General features: G+C 37.2%; 1 protein-coding gene across 6 annotated transcripts in view; it reads left to right on the top strand.

Annotated features, from left to right (window-relative positions):
- The window catches only part of LOC128890579 (nucleolysin TIAR), a 501,564-nt gene extending 479,975 nt beyond the window's left edge, over positions 1-21,589 (top strand). For 4 of the 6 annotated variants that reach the window (XM_054149219.1, XM_054149222.1, XM_054149224.1 and 1 more), the window contains 5 exons: positions 3,049-3,229; positions 10,662-10,791; positions 14,434-14,657; positions 16,474-16,654; positions 19,415-21,589. In XM_054149219.1, coding sequence (XP_054005194.1) covers positions 3,049-3,229; positions 10,662-10,791; positions 14,434-14,657; positions 16,474-16,654; positions 19,415-19,456 — 758 coding nt within the window. In that variant the 3' untranslated portion in view covers positions 19,457-21,589. Of the gene's footprint in view, positions 1-3,048; positions 3,230-10,661; positions 10,792-14,433; positions 14,658-16,473; positions 16,655-18,604 lie in introns of all 6 variants that reach the window. The other 2 variants (XM_054149221.1, XM_054149220.1) reach the window with 2 other exon arrangements.
- The last annotated feature ends 1,577 nt before the right edge of the window (positions 21,590-23,166 follow it).

Below are 23,166 nucleotides of genomic sequence, written 5' to 3' on the forward strand. Positions count from 1 at the left end.
ATCTTTTGAAATCAAGTGTTTGATCTTGCACGAACTAAGAAGTAAGAAAAACCGTTGCGCAACTGAGATCCTCGAGCAACGATAATTAAGCAGTTGCATGTTCTCTTTCTCTTTTAATATGTACTTGTAAAAACTGTACGTTCCAGTTGCAAGACGAGCTTGTGTTTTTGCTCTTTTTGCTTCTGCATTGAAAAATAAATCATGAAAAAGGTTGCTGTTTGAGCGCAGTATAAACTCTATAAACAGTATGAAGATTTATTTCATTTTCATTTGATTTATCCTATTTATTGCTGCGTGATTAAACAAAATGTAAAAATAAAAAGGAAGAAAATAATATAAAATATGTAACGTATCGATTAGATATCAACAATTTCACAACCTTGACTAATTTTGTTTACTCTCTTATCCAGAAAAAATTATTAAAGTATTATTTTATGGACATGGAGTATTATACGTATTACTAGGTAAGATTAGTAGAGCGGACAACTGTTTGCGTTATGGTGTTTTTTAATCGTCTGGAATACGTAACACGCTACAAATTTTCTAGTCGGGCAAAATGTTGATTGCTAGCACGCACGCCCCCATACGAATCAATTGTTTTTACTCGACAATGATAATGTCGCACAAAAGAAAAATTGCGGGCGAGCTATGCTTTAGTTAAAATATCGATCTGTCTGTAACATTGCTTCGGCTGCGGTAAGAACTCGAAACACGTAAAAAGCTACTGCTGTTCTGATAAAAAGCACAAGTTTCGGAGAACTTTCGTTAATTTTAAGTTTTGCTGACCAGCAACTAGGTTCATTGAATTCGTTTGTATTCGAAGTGAATATGATATTTAAGTACAAAGTAAATAGCGAGACTGTTCACACGATTTATTTTTATAAAAGGTTTATCAGCTACGATTCTTGATAGCTAATGTGTTTTAGGAAACCTGGGTAAATTTTAATTGTAATAAAAATAAGTATAAGAAATAAGAACTACCATTAACCATTAATGTCAATCTCAAGTGTTGAACACTTAGAAATATTTCGTAGTTTGAATCTTTAGTAAAACGTAGCTGTTGAAATCATTACATTTATGGATAAATATTTGTAGCTTTTACTACCACGAATTAGTTTAAACGGTTTTCTAGTTTTTATTATAACTCATTGTATATAGTACTCATTTTAATTGTATATTACCTTATACAGCTTTATTATTGTTCTTAATTGTTATGCGAGTATTGACAAATGAGAGTAATAAGAACAGTTTAATTTCGTTTATGAATAGACACCAATTTTTTTCATCAAATTCGAACTGCATGTATCACATTATAACTCATTATTCTAAGAAATCATTTAGCTATTAAGATTATGTGCTTCAATAATTGCTGTAAATATATATTTCAGAGATATATGTACATCGAACTATGTATAAATTTAATGTAAGTAAAATGAAGAGGAACAAAATTTAGTACTGGCACACTGACATATTGATTTAACGTCGAACATATCGGATTTTACCGTGCAGGAAACAATGTGGATACGAAAACATCGGATAATCATCTCATGCAAATTGATAACATCAAAATGAAGTACAAATATTAACCATGCCCAAGTCGTCCTTACATAAAATATAAATCTGATTAATTCTTTATCATCTGTTGAATCTGTTCATCGATTGTAGTAATTTATTATACTAGAGCATACATTATTAAACCTTCATAAAATTTTGTTAAAATATTCATCAATTGACCACCAAGAACAGAACTGATCATCTCCTAAACTATGACAAGACGATAAAATACCTCATACTTTAAATTTAATAAGTAAATATGAGGCATACAGTGAGACATTTTCTTAATATAGTACTGTAGTCACGCTTTTTTTAGAATTTTCAAAATTAACAAAATTCGTTTAACTAGGAAGCATGTATCCATTTGTCTTTTCCATGTTGTGGTCAAGGTTATTAATCTAATGGGTTTTATTAAAACTAAATGACGCAGTAAAATGACGCATTATCTTCGAGAATTAAGGAAGTTTATTTTACAGTTTATACTCGTTTCTTTTTCATAAAGAATGACTTCCTCACCAGTTGCGCCATCATTTATCAAATATAACATTTAACATTTGTTCGTATCGTGACAAACGAAAGAGATTATCAAGTGCTCTGTTTCTGGCGAGCAACCCTATAGAATGACATCGAAATTCCTATTTCACGACGATATTATTTTTGAGAAAAATAAAGTCAACAATTTGTATTAATGTTTTGCTGAAAGTATTTCATAGCTCGCGTATAATTAATACATTACTGAGGTTAAATTGTTCTTATGTGCGTCGAATGAAGGTTATTAATGATCAAAGTACAAGCTAACTTTGTAAAGATAAAGCGGTTCAGCGGTTTTGACCGGTTCACCGAACAACAGAGATATTAATTATACATCCCATTATTTACCAGCTGTGGCAAATGAAAATTAAGGCACAAAGTTGTTAATATTTCGTGAAAGTACGTACCGTGCTTGCAGTTTGACACATAATTTATTTACAATTTCACAATTAGACTTTACAGTATGGCAAAGTTGCACTTCATTAATTTTGTCGCTTTCTAGATTTACGTAAGTGTAACGTGAACGAGAATTAAAAAAATTTTTTTAAATTATGGATTTGTTAGAACAGTTTCTAACAACAGAATCTAATGTCCTCATATTTAAAATAAACTAATTTTTTACTTGTACTCTCTTAACCTTTTAAATTGATGCCTCTAATACATTTTTCAAATGAAAACTTGTAACTCGTCTAAAACCACGTTGCTCTGCGAGTTAGTTTAAAACTAGATCAATTACTTTCGAAGCTGTTGAACAATACAAGTTTGATAAATATTTATCATTAACCATGAATATTAGCCAACAAAGAAATATTTCTTAATAAGTATGCCAGTATGAATGAAATATAAACGAGAAATATGTTAATAATTTGTATTAAAATCAGTTAATGCTAAAGGATAATAATAATCCACAAATATTGGACAATGATAACAGTGGATCACCCTTTTTCTGTTTTCTGTTTACAGCGAATGCGAAGCCATTGACTTTCGATGAAGTGTACAATCAAAGTAGTCCGACAAACTGCACGGTGTACTGCGGTGGACTAACTAATGGTCTAACAGAAGAACTAATGCAAAAGACCTTTTCGCCTTTCGGATCCATCCAAGAGATTCGTGTATTCAAGGACAAGGGATACGCTTTCATCAGGTAAACAGTTTTACCACTACTTCCTTTGTTATAAATATATTGTCACGAATTTAAATATCGTCGAATGATCAAAACGACAAACGAAGCTGTTTTTATAAACACTTAGAATGGACCAAGAACCAAGTACAAAAAAGGCATAGCTGAACCTTCATTTGCAAATGAATCCTATATAAAAATCCTCAGCTCCTATATAAAAACGTGCTGAGAAAGGGGTGACATTGTTAACGAATCAGTATCCAAAATGATCATCATAGTGGAGCACAGGCAAATTCAGCTGAAGTTGTTACATATTTGTTGAATTTAGCGATCATTTGTATCACGCCGTGTATTTGTGACACTGCAGTAGGCGCTAAGGATGAAAGGAAGGCGCCATGAATGCGGATGGTCAGCAGAAGTGTGAAACTGCTGCGCCAATAAATCAATGTGTGGACCTTGACTTCTTGCTTAGCTTATCGATTGATTCATAAATTTTTGTCTGAATGCTTCTCAAAAATAGCACGTCCTATCGTCGACATAGATACAGACTCGGATTACAAACTATCGCAACAAATTTTACAATCGACAATCACACGATTGCAGTATTTCAATAATACCATAATAATTTCATAACATACTCAATTATAACAATAGAAAGTAAAAAGATATCGAAGATTATATAGTTGAATCTCTTACATTATATATCGTACTCAATACACGATAATTAATCGGATACTTTCCCGAAGTAAATTCTAAAGTAGGAGGAATTTCACTATAGCAAGCATCTTGAAAAGTTCAACAATTATTCCAGCGAATTGTTTCGCCTGTGAAGTGCGCAGACACTCAACCGAGGCGTACGATTCTTCTGGAACTTATTAATTTCGAAAGTTTGTTCGCTCGATTGTGTATCCTGTCGATCTCTCGATCGACGATGTCCCCCTGGACTATGCCGCATTGTTGTTGAAATGCCGCGATGATATACGTCACGTATAATATCTCTTCGAGATGTCACAGCGAACGGGTGGTCCCTAAGGTGAACGAGGAGCGAAGTACGTAGCAGATACAGATCATCGCGCGGAAGAAAACGAGCAAAAGGAGAAGTTTTGTTGATCAATGAGAAAGTTCTCACTTCTCACGTACAAATAAAGCAAGTTTGAGAAAATTAATTCTTCACACTGGCCATCCAACGGGATAGAACTCTAAAGATTACTCGGTTTAATTGCTAGGCATTTTGAAGACGTCTCGCGTAGAAATGCTTTCGTATAAACTATAAAAAATGTCGACAGTCAAATTATTTAACACTCAAACAAAAGTAATTAAAAAAGTTTATAGTCATCCTACACATTATACACGTGTACAAGTATAAATGGAGGCTCTAGTATCCATACGAAAATGTAATTAAAAACTGATGCAAGATTCAACTCGAAAGAAAAGTATACATAGAAGAGACTTCCGAGGACCGATAAAAACGGAGAGTAAGCGTAAGTAATTAATGACTCTTAACGTCACTTTAATGAAAGTTTACGAAGTATCAATACGAGCCAAACGTTTCCCTCTGCCAAATTTCGATTGGCAGAAGTCTTAACCCGAAAGGTACGAGGAAACCTGCATCATGAAATTTGTTGAAATCACTGATAACATCGTGATGTCCTTAGGGAAGTTTTGGCATCTGGCGATGGTGCAATGATCCTTTGAAAATTGATAGCCGATACCGGAATGCAGCCAAAATCACGTATTAAATCGACATTCCCCTAAGTCAGAATGTTCTATCAGGGGGAAAATAATCGTTACTTTACTATTTCAAACACGATACACTATTCAAATCCTATCTCGGGACATTTCACGCGGAATCGGACACAAAATGAAGAAGCATCTGAGATTTTGTGCAAATTTCCAGATGTTGGAGTGATACTTGAACGAATCTTGAAGGATTTTTTTATTTAAAAAAAATTATGAATTTTACAAACAAATTATGAATTTTACAGGTATTTGAAAATCAGTTTTTTTTTTAGGAAATTATAGTCGTACCTGATACATTAATATTAATGAAAATCAAGCGAAAACCGAAATTTCCACGTACCATAATTCACCGAGTCAAGAATAATTGACACAAGAGGAACATAAAGACGCGCGCAAGACGCTTTCATAAATAAAACGTAATGTGTTTTCTCTTGTAATCTTCTCACAATCAATCCTTTGTACTTCCCCATTTTTCGCCACGTTAATACATACACAGCTACAAGGAAAGCGTATACTATGTGTGTTTCAATCAATGAATTCCACTGTAACAGAAAGTATAGGCTACGAAATAACTCGGATGGCTGAAAGAATCCCTTTAGATACATGATTTATAACTTCGCAGCTGTATCTACTCTAATAGCTTTTGCTAATCGTATTTGCCATTTCACTAGGCCTCATTTTCTCTCCCTTCTGTCTCTTTGTCCGTCGTTTCTCTGTTTGCATACCTTCTCCATGGCGCACGCATACCTTTCGCATCATCTAATCACGCATTCAAAAGTTCACGTGCTACGCTATCGCAACATCCATATAAGTATGTACAGCATCGCGCAATACTCTTAAGAAAGAATCGAAGGATGGTTTTCTGAATACTTTTGTGAGCACGTTAACAAATTATATAATTTGTGACGTCCACAATATTGAAACTGGATATGTTGGTGTCCTCGCGTTGCAGAAAAAAACAAATGAATCTATTACTTACATGAAAAGTCTACACAAGCCAACAATTAATTACGTAAAATCATAATCTTTAATTTAGGTAACAATATTTCGAAGGGTGTTAGAATTAGCGGGGTTTAGCCTGCATGTGCATCAGTGTAGTCCTAACTGTAATGATTTTTCAGATCTATGTTACGCACTTCCCCAGTACCTTGCAAATACATACAGAGTGTAGTAGTAGGAACAAGCACTAAACATTACAATTTTTATCTTAATTATTTTCTTATATATCAACTTACTTAGTAAATATGAAGCTATTCCACTTAATATAGCTTCTCCACTTAAAATATTTTTATAATATTATTTTAAATAATTTAAATAGTGACGCGCACGAGACGAGACGAGACGAGATCTTGACAATGTATTGGCAATACAGTTAAAAATATGCCAATATTTGTTTTGTTATTAGGAACGATATACAAGTTTTCCAGTTGTTAGATTATATGGGTTCAAGGATTGCATTTCGCACAGAATGTAAAAAAATTACTAATAGGATAATTTTATAATGCAAGAAAACAAAATTTCAGAAGATACGTATGTCGTAGTTTGGTCTGTAATTTAAAAACACAAATAGTCGTGATAAGGATTGTTCGTCACGAATAATACCGATTACCAGGTCTCACTACGTGGAGGTTGCTGCGACTGGAGACCCGGAGATAGAAGGAATCAAAGTTCCTTCGATCTCCCTCTAGATAGAGTACACGTACATACAGGCATATTCTACATAGAGTCGACGAGCTTAATACTAAGTACGAAACCATGGAAATCAAAGAAAACAAACTCCCTTTGATTTTCAAAGTTTAACTCTGACTCTGCCAAATAATTATTTGAACTAAGAGGGGTGAAGCTAAATCGCGACACGACGCGACCATGTAACGGACTTACTGAGTCAGTTCCGTTTCCTCTTGTTGGATCTGGACTCGAAAGGAAGGCGACCGACGCCTCCGAACCAATCCTCCACACCCTGGACCCGGCTAGAAGCCACGGCGGACCCAACTCGCGATCCGTCTCACTGCGCTTTGGCCTTACTGCGCAGCTTGGCGAGTTCTGGACTACCCAGATGTGACGCAAGGAGTAGAGAACCGATTCGGAGGAGCCGATTGTCGTCCTCTCGAACACAGATCCGCCAGGAGGACGGCAACCGACCTTTCTGTCCAGTTACACGGTTGGTCACTACACTTATCACATCAAGTAATAGTGACCGAAGTGGAGAACGATGGTGCGAGTCCAATATGGACCTACGAACAAACAAAAGAATTGAACAAATGATTAATATAATAATTATTTGGTGGAGGACAGAGACTCGTACATACATGCCTTAAAACTACCCAACCAAACTAAGGTACCCACAACTAATACCAAGCAAAAATTACAAGGAAGAATAGAAGGGACGCGAGACGCGAACGCGCGATCGCGAGATCCATATCGACCGATGGATCGTCGAAGAATGAGCTCTCACCCCTCGTGTACCTGTGTCGGTCGAGGGGTCGCGGCTCGCTTGTGCCCCTCGAAGTAGAGAAGGGGAAGGGCAAACAACAACCGCGTGACATGTCGTGACAGGTCGATTCGAAGGCTCGTTGAATCCATCGAGAAATAATTCGTGAAACATTAACATCACAGCAAAATCATATTCCCCATCATTGTTTAAATAATAAGTCTTGTTAATAATTAATTTAATTATTGTCAGATATTTACAATCTTCATATGCATACGCGTCCACAGTCTAGTTATTGACCGAAGACGTAGACTAGTTTGGCCGAAGAGCGAACATAACGATGTAGACTGAACTGCTTGTAAAGACGTATCTATCAGTGCCCCTTAAAACGGCTATACATATAGGTTTCCGTGACCCATTGTGGCAGAAACTAGCAGGAGCGTGAGAGGATAGTTCCGAAACGAGCAATGCCCGTGAAAGAAAGAGGCGGAATAAGGAGACGAAAAACTCCTTCGTGCCCCTTTCCCTGGTTCTTTCGACCTGGCCGACGTTTCTCGCGCACATTCTACACTATTCAGCATCGTTCTTCTTTCTTCCGGTCTCGCCGGCTGTAACGCCCATCAGTATCCCCTTGGTGTGTCTGGTGCAGTTCCACCACCCGTGGACAATGTCCGTCATTCGGATATCTTTCGTCTAATTGCTCTTCCTTCTTCCATTTTTCTATAGTCGGAAGCCTCGGAAACGAATATCTCGGGATGACGTATGGACTTACCCCTGGATACTGTGTATAGAGACCGAGGGCCAGTGTGGGTGGTGGAAAAAAGGAACGGAGAAGGGAGAGATCCTTTCTTCTCGGTGAAAAGAAAGAATCTTATCTACTGCTGGTTATCGGTCGGTACTTTAGACCTGGTGTGAGAACGAGGTAGTGACAGAAAGGAGGTTGGTTGCTGACGATGACCACCCTTCGTCGTGCTCGAGGACGTGGATGGAGAACGAACTTCGGAACGGAACTCCTATTGTGCAGTCTCGGGCACGAACGTTAAAAGTGACCTAATCTCTCGATAAATTCGATGATTTTTCGTTGGTCCCTGCTACTACCCGGTGTCGTATTCGTCAATCCACGATTGAGCTCTCGTGAGATGCTCCGGCGACGAAAATTGATCGAATTTTGTTGGGAAACGTGATCGGAATGCACGGATGATAGCTGATATACGTTTTAGGGTAACTGGATATAGGATACGAGGATAGAAAGTAGTGTGACCTATTATTCCGATACCGTCGACTTATTCGATAACGTTAATGTAGGGAAGTTGGGGAAACGGTGTCACATCAAATATTTTATCTTCTGTTTCGCAGCCTGACCCGTGTGAAGCTGGCCCCACCTATATCAAAAACTTAAAATTTTCTTTTTGCATACGTATCCTTATCGTTTGCTCACGTTTGCTCAAGAAAAATTTTCGTTTGCACCTCTTTAGTTCAAAAGATATACGCGATTCAAATTAGGTGGGGCCAGCTTCACACTAGCCCCACCTTTTTGAAAAATTCAAATTTTTCTTTTTGCATACGTTTGCTCATCGTTTGCTCAGGAAAGCTCAAGTGGAATTTTCGTTTGCCCCTCTTTAATTCAAAAGATACAGGCGATTCAAATTAGGTGGGGCCAGCTTCACACTTTACAAAATTTTCAATCGCGTGTAGCTTTTGAACTAAAGAGGGACAAACGAAAATTCCACTTGAGCAAACGTGAGCAAACAATGACGAAACAGAATCAAAAAGAAAAATTTCAAATTTCGAAAAAGGTGGGGCCAGCTTCACACTTTGCAAAATTTTCAATCGCGTGTAGCTTTTGAACTAAAGAGGAGCAAACGAAAATTCCACTTGAGCTTTCCTGAGCAAACGATGAGCAAACGTATGCAAAAAGAAAAATTTGAATTTGTCAAAAAGGTGGGGCTAGTGTGAAGCTGGCCCCACCTAATTTGAATCGCGTATATCTTTTGAACTAAAGAGGTGCAAACGAAAATTTTTCTTGAGCAAACGTGAGCAAACGATAAGGATACGTATGCAAAAAGAAAATTTTAAGTTTTTGATATAGGTGGGGCCAGCTTCACACGGGTCGCAGCCTGATATGGAGCTTCTGCTGCTACCTTACACAAGCAGAATTTTAAATTGATATAATTCCAACTTAATAGCATCCCCTGTACGCATACCGTGTTTCGTTTAAAAACCGCGATACTCGCTTGTATTTATTTTCTCGAAATCATTTTATCATAGAATCCAATCCCATTCATTAAAGAGCGGAAACTATATTCCGCGTTCTGCGGAGCAAGCATCCGTACACAAGATTATCTTTATAATGCCCCTAAAAACGACGTGTTTATGTCTGGCCATGCAGCATAATGCACCCCCTCCAGCACCCGGTTACATAGGCGACATTTACGGGAACATACCACCCCCTGAATCTTGGGTAAACGCCAAATGGCAAACCTTAACCTCCCCGTAATTGAAGGACACGATAAATAAGCCACTGTCTCTGCGTTTTCAGGAATTCCATCCGCCTGTTATCCGTGAATAGAATTTTTCATCCTTCCCTCGCGTTATAAATAAATAACACGCGACAAAGTGCGGGATAAACCCCCACAGGCTGCTCCAGGGGTGGAGGTCGGTTAACTCGGTCGTTATCGACAAAATGATAATATCAGGAGTTCGTTCACATGCTCGATACACTTTGAACACTCTCCAAACTGTATGAAATTCAAAGTAGCTCAATATATGCGGACCTACGATTTAACATGGAATCCCTAGATTCATGGTAATCTAGATTCGCTGGGATTCGCATGTTTTCCTTCCCCTGCACGCATACACGTTCGTAAATTTCATCTGTTTTTCTAACGTTTGAAGCAAATACGTCCGAGACCGAGCTTTAATCCGCCCCATTTAATTTACTTAATAAACTATAACCGTCGAGGGTCCTGCGTAAAAATTTGTGTACAGTTGGCCGTTTCCTAATCTAGCAAAAAGTAAACATTAATTTGGTTTTTTGTCGTATGAACTAACGATTTGAAATAATTTATTTCGAAATAGAAATAATATTAATTCACTTGAAGTGGTAGCTAGTTCAAAAAACGATTGATTTCGCTGTGTTTTTACTTCATAAATGAAAGAAATAATCGTCAAAATCAATAAATGAATGGAATTAATAATTCAGTTCTTCGAGTGTATAACTACATATATACATTAAAAATGATACGTTCGAAGCTAATTTAAAGTTTACCACTGGTTGTATTTCAGGTTTTCTACCAAAGAATCGGCAACACACGCTATTGTGGCAGTACACAACACCGACATCAATGGTCAAACGGTGAAATGCAGCTGGGGCAAGGAGAGCGGAGACCCGAACAATGCTCAACAAACTGGACAGGTAAACGTTCGCTCTTTTATTGACCTCTCGTGGAAACGGGAAGCGATGAAATTTACGATAGAACCCTGGGTAAAATTTGAGACGACACTTGAGATAAAATTCCGAATACAATACTGAATAACCTCTCTCGTCCATTGCATAAAAAATACCAACGATGCTTGTAAAGAACTGGGGAAGGAAAATACGGAATTCGTGGTTATCCTATTTCAAAGAATAGACTAAAACTGGAGGTATGCGTAAACTGAAATGTTCATGAATATTTTTTATATCGGTTGATTTGCAAGGGTAAAATAAAAAATTTGCAATCTTTCATGCGCTTTCGTAATTTCTACTCTCAAACATTTTATGGTGAAATGTTTACTATGATCAATGTTGGTTTATTAATATGTATTTAAACAAAATTAAATTACTTTACTGTATTCTAAACCTGAACGATTAAATACACAAATCAAAACTATAATCTTTTTTGTTTGTATCGTTGTATAGTTATATAATATCGAAATTCATTCTTTATTCTGGTATGCAGTTTATATAATTCAATACTAAGGTAAAATAAAATCAATATTGCATGCCTCTAAAAATAGTCTTTAAACTTTAACTAAATCGAAATGACGAAATATTGTAGCCTATTTATAAACATAAGTGGACACTCTCAGAAAATCAGTTGCTTAAGGCTTTCTTAATAGCACACTACACTTCTTACTAAATTATTGACACGACGTTAGCGTTAGGAGAATGTCATGATAATTATAGAGAAGCGGCATAAGATGATCTCGCAACTAGGCAACGAATGCGATTTCCACATGACAGTTCTCCAGCTCATTATCATTGTAGAGTTCGAGACGTATTAAGCGTTACGTTTCTCAATGATTGCCTTCGATGATGTAAACGTATTGGATTTCCAACGGGATCTGATCTGAAACCCTATGACCTTATTCTATAAACTAAAAGATAATAATTTTCGCAATCTGAAATAAACTACTGGTTAACACTAAAACTGACAAACTGGTCAATTTGACCTATGTACTTTAAACGTATTTCTAAAGTCACTCGAGTATTAACAATTCTTCTATTGGAATTTTTTAGAACAACCATACAATGCAAGTTTAAATATTAAATCTACATTTCTCAATAATGAAAAACTTATTATAATCATGTCATGCACGACACATTTTCATTTAAATACTAAATCAGTGCGTTCTACAATATCTTTTGATACAGCTTGAACGTGCTCTTTGTTTTGATTAATTGCAATAATTATAAGTTCTTAATTTTATAAAAGCGTGTCGGTAATTTAATTGTATTGAATTAAATCTTCTGAAGTCATATTTATTTATTGTTTAATATTCTATGCCAACATTATTATATTTTACAAGGTGAATATAAAATCTTGCTAGCATACAGTTATGTATAAAAAACTTCTTTTTACGTTGTGTTTTATACTCGACGTAATCGCTATGCACTCAATATGATGATAAGCAGTTAAACAAATACGGATGAATAAAAATCTAATAGCGTTAAAATGTACGCCAATCGTGTTCAATCTATATTTTAACTTTAGAGTACATGCCAAAGATCCCAGCAATTAGTACCAATTCCACTTTGAACCGCAACCGAGTTAGGTTTGAATTAGAAATTGAGGTATCTTGGCAAACGCATTATCGTACAAATTCGTTCAATCACATCCTATGAATTTTATCGATAGACATTCCAATTTGAATTAAATTGGAATAAAGCATGTTTCAAGATGAAATGAGTCCTAAATTACTGTCCTTGAATGAAAAAACATTTTATTTACGTGCTTCAAATTATTTAGTGTTTAATACGTTTTATTGAATGAAACAATTACAGTATATACGTTTATTTTAGTAATTAGAATCTGTTTAACGTTAATAGTAAAAGCATCGATTTGACAATTTAATGAAAGGATCGTATTTAGTTTAGATTTAAGACTTTCGCGGGTATGATTCCTCGTTGTAGTACTCGTGGCTTCCGAATGGTAATAAAGCTGATCAGTGTACATTTACACAATATTTGCAAGTTACTTTTATGTATATTTATAATACGTTCAAATTTTGTTTCTCCTACATGCCTTCTGAATAGAAAACCTTTTAAAACATTGGTTTCATATTTCGAAATACTTGAAACTAAATCCTTTCGAAAGTTGGAAAAAGTAAATAGTTACAGTATTCAATTGCTAAATAGGTATATCCGATTCGAGGTCCGCGATTGATGTACAATCGGCTTGTGTGAACCAAAGGAGACGGTAAAAACGTATGATGGTGAAGGGTAGGACAGGGAATCGGGCAAGATTCGGGTCTATTCACAAGGCTTGCTCTAAAGTGTGTCTATCGGGTCTCTTAGCAATTAGCGCCGGTAGGACGAGTAAGTACGTCCGATCTGGGAATGGTAGCCGAAGTACGCCCTCACCTCCCTTGCACTCTCCTCAGTAGTACTTCCGTCCATCCATCCACTGTTACTCGGCCCGTGACATCGCTCTAATTGATCCCTATTCCCATAACGCGCTTCTCCCACGAGTACCGGGATATCGCATTACTACGTACCTCATCATACCACGGTCTCATACTCGACGCAGTTGGACTGCTTTCGTGTTCGATCTCCTTCTTAACCTCCTGAATTAGCCGGGAAACGTTATGGAGAACAATCGAGATCTTTCATTTGGACTAGTTCCCTGGTAACTCTTCACGCTCATTTTAATTTCACGAGTTCGTTCAATGATTTTACTCAACAACAGGAGCGCAGGATACTTACACATTTCAAAATTGACATATTAGGGGAACCGAAAAGTAATGTCATTTCTTTTACATTAAATTCAAACACATTCTTAATAAATTTCTATTTCTAATGAATTATGTAATCACCCTCGTTATCAACAGCTTTTTGCTATCTAGTGTGCAAATTTTCAATGCCAGATAAATAAGTATTGAGATTCGCAGAAACGACATTACTATCCAGTCTACCTAATATTTGGGTTTTGGTATTCATTGGTCTACAACATTCCGTGAATATTCCCCGGAAACTTCAAGTTGATTTGACTGAAAATGGTAGAGTTATAAATAGACTGCGGATTCTTATGCAAAATAAGGCGTCATATCGTTATGAAATTCGAATTATAATCATTTTTGTTCCAAGGTATTACCAAGGTATCAATTTTCATTGTTTTGGACCGCTAGGGCGGATTCAATCGATACGCTATATGTGACGTGTAGTATTGTTCGCAACTTGTAAACAAATTGACCAGGACAATTGTAAATTTAACAACTCGTACATACACGTACGAATAGTCATACTAAATTTCAAAAGTTTATATCAAGTACTTCGACCGCGTAAGAATCACGAAAATTCCCTCGAAATTGATTTTAAAAAAAAAAGAGTATCCGTTTGATAATGATTGTCTCAGCAAATTTCCCATCGGTTAAATAGGAAAAGCGCTTGAGAGCCGAGGTAATCGAGGTAATCGCCGATCGTTCCTATTCTGGGAGTCTAACGGCGTATATGAAAGATTGCAATGATTTTTGAACGCGCAGTATTACCATTCTTAACCCTATTGACATCGTTGAGCATTAAATCCAGCCAATGCCTTTACTCTTTTCTGTTTCATTGATCTTCGTGTTCTTTCAGGCGTTATCGTCGGCGACGTACCCGTACTATGCGGCGGCAGCTGCTGCCGCCGCGGCGGCGGCGGGTGTCGGAGGCGTCGGCGGTGCTGGACAGCTTGGATACTGGTATCCGCCCCAATCTTACCCCACAACAGCGACGCAGATGCAGGCCGGTGGTTTCCTGCAAGGAATGCAAGGGTACACTTATGGACAGTTCGCCGGGTATCAACAGGCGCAATACATGGGGTAAGCTCTTAACGTTCCTCCTTCGAACCAAAATAATTTCCTACTAAAGGGTTTTCGGGCGAAAAAGTACTATATCTGTAGGGTCATATTTTTGTATAACTGTACTTATACTTTGCGCCACCATGTACACCATATAATACGGAGTAATAGAAGAAGAAGTTTCTAAATTAAATGGATAGAACGCAAAATAATATTAACACTTTTTTTTATTTATATTTATTAAACGTGAAAAATGGTGATGTCGTTTGACTTTTTAAATTAACTGCTAATGCGTTTTGACTTGACGAAATTCTCTTTTCAGTTATTTAATATTTAACGTTTGTAACGTTACCAACGAAATTAAGAATTTTAAATGAAGTATGAAAATTAAGCAAAGGTTGGGACAGTTTCCAGCCTCTCTAACCCGAAAGAGTTGAGTGCCTACCACGACTACGCTGACAGGCGTATTTTGTTTTTTAAAATAAAATCCTAAAGCCTCTTTTAGAGAATCCTTTACTTTTAGCATCTTCTCTGAAATATAAAATATTTTTATTATACTTGAAAATTATTTGTCATAATAAATATTTCAAGCCCGTAATTGTCTCTCTCTAAATATTATTCTCAGTAAATAGGAGTAAAAAGTCCCAAAGCATAAAATTATTCATCCTTGAACATAATAAATGTAGAAAGTAAACGAAATTGATACATTTTTAATCTGTATTTACTTCGAGAACTTTAATTACTTTCTTTCAAATGTAGTATATAAATATTTTGATATTTAAATTACTCTGAAAATATTTATTAATTTTCAGTTATTATTTGTCGTGATAGCAAAAAAGATGAATTTGATGAATTAAATCCTATCGTATTTGTCGTGCTCGCGTTCAACTCATAAAGTATGTTAAAAACGTTATCGGAAAGCAGGCGTTGACGTTACATAACTCATGCTCGTTGGAGATCTCGTATTACAACACCGAAGCATAAATATAGAACGGTATAAAGCTGTCAATTCGATACTAAACATTATCTAACAATAATTTTAAGTGTAAAATCGAACACCACATAATATTAAACGTGAATAATGACCGTGGTATCAGCTGTATCTTTTTTCCTTGTCACGTAAATTATACTTATGAAGTATGGATGCATGAAATTTATGTTCAACTTGATACGTGCATTAGAGTTTATCGTGTTTTTACACTTTATTGCGAGCACAGTAGTCAAAGTGTTTTATTTGCGAAGTACTCTACTCCACCGCGGATGTCTTTATATTCATCACAATGTAATACAAGTATACCGGGTATTTTGTAATTTATAAAGCTGTGATTTGTCGTCCAGAAATATATTAGAAATGTAGAATAAATTTCTTTTCACGAGCCTCGATAATTACGTGAGAGGCTCGTTGCATTAACAGTAATTATCTAATTATTGTTAGATAATTCAAGACACTATGAAATAATTTTCAATTAGTTTTTTCTCGTTTCTTCTAGTTTATAATAAAACGAGAAAAGTAATTAATTTGTCTTACCATATTATTAACCCTGTCTGTCTCGAAGCGTCTCCCTTTGAACTGAACAGTTTTATTCTGATAATGCTTTTACATATTTCCAAATTTCAGAAATAAGTTAATAAATCACTTTCTATAGACTACCTTATCTATATCAGGAATTAATCAATAAAACCGAAAACACGGTATCATCCATTAACCACTCGTAACCAGCAGAACTGAACAAAAGCAATATTCCGTCACCCTCGGATAATATGTAACATGCACTTCTTCTCTTCGAATGTGTACGTTTATTTACACGTCGATTACACGAACAACCTGTAAATACAGAATGGGAATGGGCGTCCACGCCGCTGGCACGCCAGCTGGTTGGGGCCAGGGATTACCTGGGGGACCACAGTTACCACCACACCACGCCACGACGGTCACGGCACCCCCAGGGGTGCAAGCTCCGCCACCACCACCACCACCACCGGCACAAATGATGGCCTACCCGATGCAACAGTTCCAGGTATCCATTATTTTTCTATGTCTTTTTTCCTATGCCCGTGCATATTTTCTGATACGTATTCTCTCGTACGTGTAAATTTACCTCGCTTTTCATGTTTCTGCATTGTAACGTTTTTTTTTGATCCATTCATTACGGAATTATGAATGAACGATTGCAGACATTTTGTATTGCGCGAAAACAGGCACATTCTTCAACAATTCGGGAAAATAATCCAAGTACCAGTGATGAAGGAAACAGTGTACAATATCGTATAATAATGCTTTGTCTGAATGTAAAGTTTTCATAATCCTCTAGATCCTCTAATTTTTCAATCTCACGATTTCTAAAAATATACGGTGTCATTTTCTTCGACATGTCAACGTAAAAATATTCATAAGTAACAATATTATATCGTTTACGAAGATTGTTTGGATTACAGGAATTAATTAAATATTAAACGATTTCCTTTGTAAAACGGAATCTCTTAAGATGAATGGATCAAATCATGATAATAGTTTACAAAGTTCCAGTCTTGGCTTCTGTATACAGTAAAAAGTTCGTTGAGAAGATTGAATGATCTTGAATGCGTAAGTTTGTGCTACGAGTGGTTTTATAATTGGTTTGCTGATTTCGCTGTCTGAGAAAGTGTAAGAAATGAAATCCTTTTATGTGTCGTCCTTTATTCATTTCAAGTATGACACACAATTCCGTGTTGTTTAATGAATGTCGCACCCTCCTAAGGTTACACGCACGAGTTTCGGTGACATTTTCGCGATCACCTATCTTGTCATGCACGCAGCTTCATCGGTCGAACATAATTACATTTTTCATTAATGACGTATTCGTTGGGTTATGTTTGGTTCTTATGTGATTGTTTGTTTTTTTAAAGAGACTACAATTGCTAGCTTACGAAGTACCGACTACCTAGGTTCAATTATTTATTTCTAATTATATTAGTATTGTACCAGGGAAAATCCTAATGATACTTAATATAAATACATTGAAAACTGAGTGACATATCGCGAGACCATACATTTATCGCTGTTCACACATACGAGTATACATACATACATATTATGCATGCATGAGAAATAAGAGGTGTATAAAGCGGTGGGCTTTAATAAATTAATAGAAGTCTTTAATTAGTTGCTAATTGGATGTATATTAATATTAAGTAAATATATAATTTTGCACTTTTCTATTATTTTTCAAAAATAAGATAATGTATAAAATGCGATACATACTGTCAAATTTTACATATTGAAATGAGAATACCAATATTGTTCTAAGTTTCACATATTTTGTATAGATTCTATTTTTTTTATTCTCGATATAATATAACACAGAGCATACTACAAATTGTAAAGTGATTTTATTTATTATTAATAAGTCACCATGCATGCGATAATCAAAACATTTTCATACCATTCAGCATGACGTTTAGTGTGCACATACGTTCGATAAAGACATGAACTTGGCTGAAGTACACGCTTATTTAACCTTATTTGCCTGAAATCGAATATCTCGCTGGATTTTCTTCGATTCATTGTAATACAAAGACAGAAGAAAGTAAATAACGAGAGTTATTTCAATTCCTATTCGGACATGAGAGGTATAATATTATAATAATTATTATAAATATTCATACGTCACAGTGAGTTACATAATTTAATTATATACAGAATAGAATAAATAAAAACGACAAGGAATGTAATTGAATAGTAAAAAATTAATTTCATTCGTCAAGAACAGCTGAATCCTTTCTCTAAGGAAAATATTAAGTATCAACGATAGTAATAATAATTAACTACGTAATTCGATAAATGTTTATTCCTTCTTATTACAGTTGTTAAAAAAAAAAAATAGATAATGAAAACTGTAGAATTGTTTATTGAACTGATGACTATCGGCCAGGAGAGATACTCGAAATCATCCGAAAAATCGTCTTTATTTACATATTTCGGTTCGCAGGCACAGTGATCGCTACCACTATCATCGCACGGCCTGGCTTTTCCTTACTTTCAAATCTCACTTTACATCAAGGAAACTGCATCTACGACCTGGCTCAACCTCGAATTCGACCAGAAAAATGTCGCTGGAGAACGTGTTTGTAAAATGGGTATCATCGTTTGGTATGAGATGCACCTCAATGGAAGAACGCAAGAAACAAATGTGAAAAAAACCGAACGAACGAAAGTTTCATTGTATCGATGGGTATCGTCGCTGTTTATTTCCATTTCGATTGCCCTGAAAAACTTAGCCGTTAGTCCACAGAAACGGTCGACCGATTGAACATCACCATTACATGTTTACATGACACATAAAAATATATATATATATATATATTCCTCTCAACATATTTTATCCGTTGAGGCGAAGCAACGCAGTTCGTAGGATAGTATCACTTTAGTTGTTCATACTTTTAGAACGTTAAAAGCGATTGAGGTTGAGTCACGGTAAAGGTAGATTCAGATCGATCAGTCTTCGTGTGTCTGAATGTAAAGGGGGTGAAATGAAAAACGAAAGAGGGGCTGCGTGAGAGGGAACGAGAGATACAGAGAGACAGAAAAACGAGAACAAAATGGTTTTTAGAATTAAAGAGGAGAATGCGAGTGGGAAGGGAAGAGGGGTTTGTACGAGTGAAGCGTGAAAGGGAACGAAAGAGGATGAAAGTGAGAATAGCTGTCGAGAATATTTCTATTGTTTTCTTGAAATTCGGACCAAGACTTAACCAGCGTTTGTGTGTTCAAATGGTAAAGTGTGTTCTTGGTTGCGGTCCAGCTAGCGGATGAGGACTGGCTGACGCCTAGCCTTCTAGTGTGATGGTAAGCAAGTACACCCCACCAACAGGAACAGCTTCTACAGCAACAACAGTTACCACCACCACCATTCTCACCACCACCACTACGAACAACAACAAATTAATCTTCAGCATCGACGCCACCGCGACCGCAAAAGCATCAAAAATCTTGCCGCTCCCGGCTTGATACGTCATTAATCGGATGGCATAAATCGCCAGAAAAATAGTTGACGACCGTTTAGTAAACGAAGCAAGAGAAAAGACGTACGAATGGGGTTAAATCCTTATCTATAATCGTTTGTTAAAGCTAAATGAAAAAAAAAACATTAATGAGAATACTTCCACATTCCCTGTAATTTTTCACGTCCAATATATAGCCGGCAATCTTTACGAGAAAGAAAAACTACGGATCGTCAAACAAATCAGGAGGTATCCTCTCGTCCAGTCTGTAGGATAACGTAGCGTATCTCTCGGCTTGAATTAATAGATAGCGTTGCCGTCACGGTAGTGTCAAAAGCTTCAGTAATGAAACACGAATTCCGGGGTACGCGGACCACCAAAAGTGATCACCGAACACCGTTTGTAACATAAACAGCAAATATTTTCTGCGACGTCCGCGAAGGACCGATCGCAACGGAGAACGAATTGGGTTGCCGCACACCGAACAACCCCGTGATTTACCACTTTCCGCCGTTTAATCGACGCTGACGCTTCCTCGTCACGGAGGGGAGGCGACGAAACGCCGCCAGACACACCGACCCGTAACCCGGATTCATTATTTTTGTAGTTTTGGGCTTAACAGCGAAAATTAATAAGACGTGAAACGCGCGCGAACGCGTAGCGCGGAGCACGAAGCGGCGGTCGACGACTAATCGCGATGTATAAATGATAAATAAGAGAGATCGACGAACACGTACACACTTGCGAAGATTATATAAAGTAAATAAACCAAAAAAAAAAAAAATCATGCGTTATTAAAAGGAAAAAAAAACAAAATTCAAACAATTAGCTAGTTAGGTAGGTATGTTATAATGAAACGTTACTCGAGGGCGATTCGAAATTCGGCGGCAAGGCGGAAGCAGACCTTTCGCATAAATTCGACGATTTCCGCGTTCCCGGGGGAACCGTTAAACGCACCTTCGTACAACCACTCGACTATCGTGAACCACGGAACTGATAGATCCACGTGTCTTAATCCATTTTTCCGCCACTGCGAGGACTTCCTCCTTCGGTTATTATATTTATTATAAAGCTCGAGGCCAAAATGACAAATCATGCGCGAAGTCTTCGCAGACAGTCGAAGAGCCGTTTTTATTGTTCGACTTGATCCTTCTGACGCGTCACTTAGACAGTTGGATATTTTTATAAAAGATCAGCCGCATGCACCGAAGGTAGTCGACCGGTGCTCGACGCGTCGATCGCGCGATTAAGACAAAATGATAAACGATACATATAGACAAAAACAAAACAACAGCAACAAAAAAAAAAACAGAAAAACGAGAAAAAAAATAGCGGAACTGCGGATCGGGAAGAGCGTCCGGTAATCGGTCGACTCCGAATGAATCGTATCGGGTCTACCGTGGTTTTTAACTTATACTTTAGATTTTTATATAACACGCATACCATAGAACCAAAGAGAAAATCTCGACTTTAAGACGCTTAAGCAATAAATCGTTAAGCTTAGGAAAGAGAAACAAGCCGTTTACCCCTGTGTCTCTCTGCTGTAACTCGCTCTCGGCTGATCGGCTTGTGAGCTACGAATTCGCAACAACGAAAGGTATAGGGTGGAGAGAGAAAGGGACACGATGACGGTTTAGCGATAACAAATGGGAGGAATCGATTACGGTCTGTCCGACGTCCCGAATTTCGACACGGCCAATCTAATGAAGAAAAAAAAATGAACTAAAGTCGAAACAAGTGTAAGTAACGAACGTGTAAACATGACATGCTCGCGCGAACGAGCCAGAGTACGATAATGAGAATGAAAATGGAAGAGAGTGAGTGAGTGAATGAGAGAGAGAGAGAGAGAGAGAGAGAGAGAGAGAGAGAGAGAAACAATGAAAATTGTAATAAAGCGAGAGACGAGAAAGAAATTAAACAATTCATAGATAGACACATTGCACAAACAGCACGAAAGTTAGATTAGATGCATCGAGTTCCTTCCTCGCGAGTCTGTATCCTGTCCTCCGATCGAATCTCTGGGTTATTGCCTCTGTGTAATTCCGTCGTATCGAGGAACAAATCCTGCAGCGTTCAAAAACCATTGCCAGTAGCGAAAAAAAAAGAAAAGAAAAAGAAAAGAGAGACGAGGGTACATCGTTAGAAAAGAATGGGGCAGGGATTAGGAGAAAGCGAACAAGCGTGGATCGACAAACAGTCTAAAAGGCTGGAACGAGGGCTGAGCAATCCCATCTGGTTTGCCTATCTGTGATCTCCCTGAGACCTTCGTAACCCGTCTCTTTCTTACTCCGTATTTAGCCCCCTTTCGGTTTTAAGCACGATCCAAAACGGCGTACAGTGCTTCCTGTTTTTCTTCATTCGGGATCACCCTTTGCTAGTCATACTGTGTGTTCGTGTTTGTACGGTGTCTTTCAATAATGAAACTGTCTCATCATACGAGTGCGCGTCGACGGATTGCAAAATCGACGAGTTTTCAGTGCAATGCGATGAAGCCCGTAGGATTTAGATGAGCGGATCGAAAGCGAACTGCTGGGGGGGGGGCGGAAACGAGGAGGGTTAATGGATGGGAAGGGGGATGGGTAAGGACGGGAACGGAAACGGTGGAGGAGGAGAGAGAAGGAAGAAGCGATAGACAGCTTTGTTATTAATCAAAAGATAGACGGATCGTGCTTTAAACGAATCAAAAGCGTTCAACGGTTTCAAATCAAAAGCGTGATGATCAAAGAACGATACAGAGACGTTTGCGAGACGTCAGAACTTGAACAGAACGCGAGAGCATCGAATATGGAAGAATAATAACGAAATCAAACCAGCACGGGACAATGTAGCGTTTAGGAATTATCGGTAAATTTACTAATTTCTGAATGATGCGATATGTAATATGTTGATACGGATAGATAAGGTGTGCCTTCAGTCCATCTTGCGGACCACAAACATTTCGTGCCATTAATTCCTTGTAAACTAATATCGTTCTGTTCGATGTGAAAAGAAACGAGCAAACGTTTCCACGTCTGAAACATAAAACTTAAGTATACAAATTTGGAACACCGCGCGTAATTTGATAATCTCTTAGTGTCTTCCCGGTACGCAAAACATCTCGGTAGAATACAAGTTGAACGTAGGAAAGGGTTCTTTCAAATTGCAGGCGCGCTTCGTTGTTTTATTATGAGAATACGTAGCTTGTTAATCGAATCGTTCGTCAGTTTTTATTCGCTGAAGTGGAAACCTTTACACTTTTTTAATTCTAATACAGCCGACCCTCCTATAACTCGATTAATTCGTATCGCGTTAAAAGAACCTCTAGTTAGACTAAATTAGATTAATTCTTAACACAATATATGGAAATTCGTTATAAAAAAACTCAAAATTATTTCGAAACAATAAATCAGGAGATAACGTTAGACGCCTACCTAACCGTTAGAAGCGTTCTGAAAGTACCGCATTACAGGAGGGCCTACTGTATACGGTTCTCTGTACATGCAATTAATACGCGTTAGTAAATTGATTACTGGCAATACGTTACGGAGGAAACCATAGAAACGAATCAAAAAAA

The sequence above is a fragment of the Hylaeus anthracinus genome, unplaced genomic scaffold (assembly GCF_026225885.1).
Source record: "Hylaeus anthracinus isolate JK02 unplaced genomic scaffold, UHH_iyHylAnth1.0_haploid 12001, whole genome shotgun sequence".
NCBI classification, from domain to species: domain Eukaryota; kingdom Metazoa; phylum Arthropoda; class Insecta; order Hymenoptera; family Colletidae; genus Hylaeus; species Hylaeus anthracinus.